Source organism: Anopheles aquasalis, chromosome 2, assembly GCF_943734665.1.
Source record: "Anopheles aquasalis chromosome 2, idAnoAquaMG_Q_19, whole genome shotgun sequence".
Lineage (NCBI taxonomy): Eukaryota > Metazoa > Arthropoda > Insecta > Diptera > Culicidae > Anopheles > Anopheles aquasalis.
This window is the reverse complement of record NC_064877.1, coordinates 71,367,911-71,373,700: the sequence shown is the minus strand read 5'-3', so window position 1 is coordinate 71,373,700 and position 5,790 is coordinate 71,367,911. Positions and strand designations below refer to the sequence as shown.

General features: G+C 45.8%; 1 protein-coding gene across 6 annotated transcripts; it reads left to right on the top strand.

The window, feature by feature from the left end:
* The first annotated feature begins 260 nt into the window (after positions 1-260).
* On the top strand, positions 261-5,245 carry LOC126581166 (uncharacterized). Of its 6 annotated transcripts, XR_007609144.1 has the most exons (5): positions 1,368-1,395; positions 1,649-1,764; positions 1,848-2,447; positions 2,525-2,696; positions 2,775-5,245. XR_007609144.1 is itself a non-coding variant. In XM_050244647.1 (4 exons), exons 2-4 carry the CDS (start codon positions 1,690-1,692, stop codon positions 2,594-2,596), a joined length of 747 nt encoding a protein of 248 aa, XP_050100604.1. In that variant the 5' UTR covers positions 261-311; positions 1,646-1,689; the 3' UTR covers positions 2,597-5,245. The 6 variants fall into 6 exon arrangements, 5 of the variants coding, with proteins under 5 accessions (XP_050100604.1, XP_050100605.1, XP_050100606.1 ...); XM_050244647.1 differs by lacking the exon at positions 1,368-1,395 and adding an exon at positions 261-311 and having other exon boundaries at positions 1,646-1,764; positions 2,525-5,245; XM_050244648.1 differs by lacking the exon at positions 1,368-1,395 and adding an exon at positions 267-311 and having other exon boundaries at positions 2,525-5,245.
* The last annotated feature ends 545 nt before the right edge of the window (positions 5,246-5,790 follow it).

Below are 5,790 nucleotides of genomic sequence, written 5' to 3'. Positions count from 1 at the left end.
AGCTTCGGTGTCCCATGAGCGTGTTACGGGCGCAAGCGCACACGTGTCTTTCGTGCATGTTCCCCAACCTTCAGAAGAAAAGAGACATGCAGATGAAATTGGAGCGCTAATGCTGGAAAGATGGAAAAGGATCGATAGCCTGGTGGAGTCCGGTGGATACGAGGGGAAATCATGCTTGCAAGGGAAGCTTTGAAGGGTTCCAAAGCTTAGGGAGAGTATCACGACCAACGAGCACCACGGTTCGGTTCAGTTTTCCTCCATTCGTCGTCGGGTGCACTGCAAAGCATCGACAGTGTAGCGTCGCTCTGAAGGTTGGTGGTGGACTTCATTTGACATTTCAGCCCTTTTGTGTTGTGGGGGGTTGAGGGAGGGTGGGCTTCGGAAAACTCACTTCCGCCCCATCGCGCCTCCACATGGTTCCACATGGAGACATCGCAACGTCACGACTGATACGAGTGTGGTAGTGAGACAGGCCGAGTGTAGAGATAACGCTCCGGATAGTAGTGGTTTTTCGGGGTCAGGCTTCCTCGTGCTGTCCAAACATCCCCAAAAGTGCTCTTATCGTCGGCTGGCTGTGTATCGCGCCATTTTTCATCGAGCGGAAGTTTGCCTTTTTACTCAATTGTTACGAAGCGAGCGCACTTTCAATCCGTTTTTAGAGTCGAATATTGATTGCTGGTGTGTTTCTAGAAAGAGCTTTCAGTACGGTAATGTGGAGTAGCAAATTCTGTACAAAAACAGTGTGCACCATGATGGTTGTCTAATGATTTCCCATGCTTGTGTTCCGGCAAAAGAGAGGTGGCTTGTAGTTCGCAAAAATCGATATGTGCCACTCTCTAGGCACCTAACCTACCCATTCGGACGGCTGAGTGAAGATCTAATTAATTATACATTCAGTGGCAAACGGCTAGGTGCTGTCACTAGTGCTTGTCGCGGCTATTTATAAAGTCCCCCCCCCCCCCCCAAAAGGGAAAATGAAGGGTAGGAATCCCCCCCCACCGGTAGTGTGAGGTGATGATGGATTTGTTGTTGTTGCGACGCACTGTCTCGTCAGGCCTGGGCGGCGGAGTGAGTGGGATGAACGTTGTTTTGGGAATCCTTACCGAGCCCTTCGCTTGACGTCATAACTTCTCGTCATCAGCAGTATGTTGTTAATCGTTTGCGTGCGGTGTTCCAGGTGGATGGCTTTGCTGTGAGTGAAATTGCATTAACAGCATTTGGTAGCAGGGAGAAAACTACTACTGTGGCAACAGTGTTTTCTGGCAACCGTGCGGATACAGCAACAGCTGTTCCCTGGAACCTGGCTGGCTAGCAACAACAAGTGGTCGGTATCGGGGGCCAAATCACATGCGTTCGCAAGCTCAACTCATCACCACGGTGAAATGGAGGCTCGAGGTGGGAGCAGGATATCGCATGACAAAGAAATGAGGCCACAGGTCTTTTTGGGTCAGCTTACCAGGGAGGAGAACTGCGCATGTTACTGCAAGACTCACGTTTTACCATCTCCGGGATTCAATAGACTATAGTCATGTTACAGGATAATGCGTTACCGTTAGGATATCGTCAAAGCGAACCCGTTCGTCTTTCCTGCAGCTATTAACAGCGTCTCCATCTTTGCTCTCCTCTCTTTCGTTTGTAATTCCAGCAGAGTTGGTTCGACAGGGTGCTTGTTACGAAGCACTGCACAGCATGTACGTCTTTTTGGTTTTAGCCTCGCTGATGGTTGCTAACCCAGCGTTAGCGTACTTGTCAGCGGGCATGAAGGTAAGGCGTAAAGACGAAAGGAAGTGACGGTACTAGCAACTCGTACCAGTTCGAATAACCGGCCTCCTTACTGCTTCCACCAGGATCAGTTTCTATCGGACGTACTGCTGCGCGAGCTGGTCGACAGGATGGGTAAGGATTTGGCTGAAGCGGCCGACTCCTACGTCGATCCGGCGGCCCTGGACGAGCTCTCCATGGGACGGCTGGCGATGATGGCGCGGGTGACGAAGGATCTGGAGTCGGAGCAGCTCGATTACGATGCGTTGCTCGATGGCTCCAACCCGAATCCATCGCCGCGTGACCAGGAGTACATGCAGCACAGTTCCCTTTGGGGACACCAGTACGTATCGGGTGGTGCCGGCGAGGGCCCGAACCGGCCAAAGCCGCAGGTGAAGACGGATGCCAGTCTTCCGGCGTACTGCAATCCTCCCAATCCGTGCCCGGTCGGGTACACCGAGGATCAGGGTTGTACGATGGACTTTGAAAATACGGCCGCCTTCAGCCGGGAGTACCAGGCAGCCCAGGATTGTATGTGCGATGCCGAGCACATGTTCAACTGCCCGGCGGCCGGTCCAAGCGAAAGTAACCCCCAGATGGATTCCGATCTCGAGAGCTTCATCGCTCGCCAGTTCCACACCCAGGAGCACAAGAATCTGGTGGCCAAGAAGTTCCACGTCAAGAAGGTAGTTTACCATCATCTGGGGGATAACTACTAGTGCGGCTAGTCCTGAAAAAGTCTTTTTTTGTATTTTTTTTTCAGAGCTCGAATCCGTTCCTGCTCGGCGAAAAGCTACCTGTTGCTGCCAAAAAAGGCTTCAACGTTAATGTTTAAGACGTGAGCAACTTGTGATTGGAAAAATGATGATCGACCAAACGCAAACGCAACATACGACCGAACCGAATGGATGGATGGATGAACCGAATGGACAAGAGTAAGCAACTTTGCTCCACAGTCGCTAATGGATAGCATGCAACCAATGGAAAACTAATAGCCCACCCCTTCCCCTTAGGTTATAAGGCAAACATGCAAAAACCCAGTATCACTCACTCATTCACTCACTTCCACTACTGCAACTGGGAATCAGACGTAAACGGAAACACAGAATAGTCACTATTCGTTTGCAAATGTGCAAAACTATGAAAATGTAGTTGATGTCCCAAAATTCACAAACTCTACGATTGCGGTAGGTTTTCGTTTTTTGTGGGATGCTCGGTATGCAGCACCGTAGCAGTGCAGCAGTGTTTTCCTATGAGCAGTGGTTTTCTTTCAATGCTCATACCATCGCAACAATCATTCTAGGTGTTGATAAAGTCGCCCGAAGTCAGTTTGTTTAAAAGAACACCATGCAACAGTACCGTAAAACACAACGCTGGTAATGAAACGATGATCTGCTTTAATACTGCTAATTCATTCTTCAACGTATTTTGTACGAGAATATGTTTAACAGCAGATGTGGCAGCAGGAATTAGTATAAGCACAACTCTATTTCCCTCTAGCGACAAATTGGAACGCACAGAGTTTCCACATAGAATATATGGATCTCCTCTGACTCTTACAGACACTACACGGTTAACTTAAACATAAATGCAGGATGTCCTTTTTTATGCAAAAAAAAACGAAAAGTAAATGGCAGATAACCGGAATAGAACCGGTCAACTAATGTACTCTTCGAAATGCTTCTAGGCTCCAGGCAAATGCCTTTAACAAAATTGCCAATTCTTCAACTAACCACTGGAAAACAATCATTCGTTCTATGTCGCTGAAGGAAAGGTTAGAAAGGAAGCTTTGTTAAAGCGTAGAGCGTCGTGCAACCATAGTCAATTCGATCAGTCCAAATCCCCCTCAGAATATCAGCTTTCTAAAGCACTTCCTTTTTATTCCAAAAACAGCGGAACCTGATCTCATTGATGGTCACCTTTTTACTCTAACGGAAACGTAGATTCACTGCTAACGATTGTTTTTCGATCGTAAGATGATCGGCAACCATTATACAAACAATTATAAGCAGCAATTTTGTAAGATCCAGAGGTAAGCGCGGTGAAGCGGTTCCACTTGCTTGGACATCTCGTTTTGTGAAAACAAACAGCGGGTCGCATTTCTTTTGTTTCCCTTTACGTCCATCTTATTATCACCTAACCGAATGCAAACATGGCTGCGATAGCAATCCTCCAGTGCCATTGATGGCGCCTAAGATCCGAGCTGCTATCGTGTGATACAAGGAATTAAAAGGAAAGCGTCCGCTAAGGATAATCACATCGAGAGAAACCACACAGTGGGGCAGCTTTCCGCTAGGTCTTTTATTTTGTATAACGGGGTGTGTAACGTAAAATAGCATCCGTAACACTGCTCATCTGGTGCTCGACCTGATGCGCATTACGTAGTTTACCTTATCAATAGTAGGGAGGTAGATGAATTAATTCATACCTTAGGTCAACCATCACGAACAGCTGGTGATGAGGCAGATAAGCAGATAACGAAGCTGTACTTTCGTTGTGTAGCCAGAACATTCAACGCTCACAGACAAAAAGCAGCACACCATAAGTCGCTCGTGTGCAGTCACGAACAAGCACCCACAAGACATCGAGAGTGACTATCCAGCTAACCATTCACACGTTGAATGGGAAATGAAATCGACTAGAAATTTGACTATAACTTCTTCGCAACAATGAATCAAGAATACTAAAGTGCATCAACAGCAAATCGTACATCCGATAAGGATATGGTAACGATACAACCCATTGGCACACCAACAACTGTCTTGGCGATGGGTGTTGTGTTGCTGTTGATGTCACACGAAAGAGAAATGATACACATACACAACACATAAAACCACAGGCAGGGGTGCATATACGGTTACAATTGTTGCAAAATACGATCACTGATCGGTAGATGATTGTCTCCATTTTTACGGGTTCCATTCCATCTAAACCCAGTCTATAGTCCGCTGCGATAAGAAGATCTTTCGGCGGAATATTGCGTTGTTACGAAAATCTAGTGCAATCGAATTCCATCTACAGTTGGGCTTGATTTTCCGATCGTTTATTTCGTCGTCCTCGCTCGAACTGGCAACAAAATGGACACCTTCATTGGCCGGGCAACAGACGAATCGTATTGCACGACACGGTCACAACACACTATACACAGAGTATTTACACAGAGACAGCAATGTAGGTTGCAGAAATGAGAATATTATAAAATGTTTAAAGCATGAGTAACAACTTCAACAACACACCACAACTACTTTTAGTGATTCCAATCGAAGGCCATGTTTAACAACACGTGCTGTAAAAGAACACACATCGACACACAACATATGCATGCGTTGTGTGGAAAACACGGAGAGGCAGAAACTATACATATATACATATACATATAAACCAAATAATCTACTTTTGTATTTATAACAAAAATATTCTATATACATAAAGATATGTATACAAAGACACCTTTAACAAATATAGTGCCAGGGTGGAAGTCGTAGTAATCGTGTAACGAGATTAGAAGCGTAAAAACCAGAAGCAGAAAGCTGCTGTGTTTAGTATTTCGATTATTTTAATAAATATGACAATATTCACTAACAACAGTTATAAACTTCCGACACACTCTGGAAGCACAATTTCACGTATTCTCAAAACACAACACTTCAAAGGATCCGAGAGGTCGAAGCGACGCACCGTTCCATTTCTATTCGCACACCAAACGAGCCGAATGAGAAGGACAGATGCTGCTGCGAACCACCGTGTTTTCAGGAAGGCTTTAATATTTTCAGTAAGTTAATCAGTGGATTTAGGGGTCAGTTTGTATAAGCATTATAGATCGAAAGAAGAGTCATACGGTTCACGGAAAACATGGTAGCAAGGCGGAACAGATATGGATCTTTGCGGATAGTGCATCAATCTCAGCTGTTACCAAACGAATGTGGCAAACAGACAAAATGGCAGCTACTTTTACCCCCAAATTTTTATCACTTTAATAGCTTTCGTGAACAAATGCGTGCTTTCTCTATCTTAAAGTATTGAGCTGAT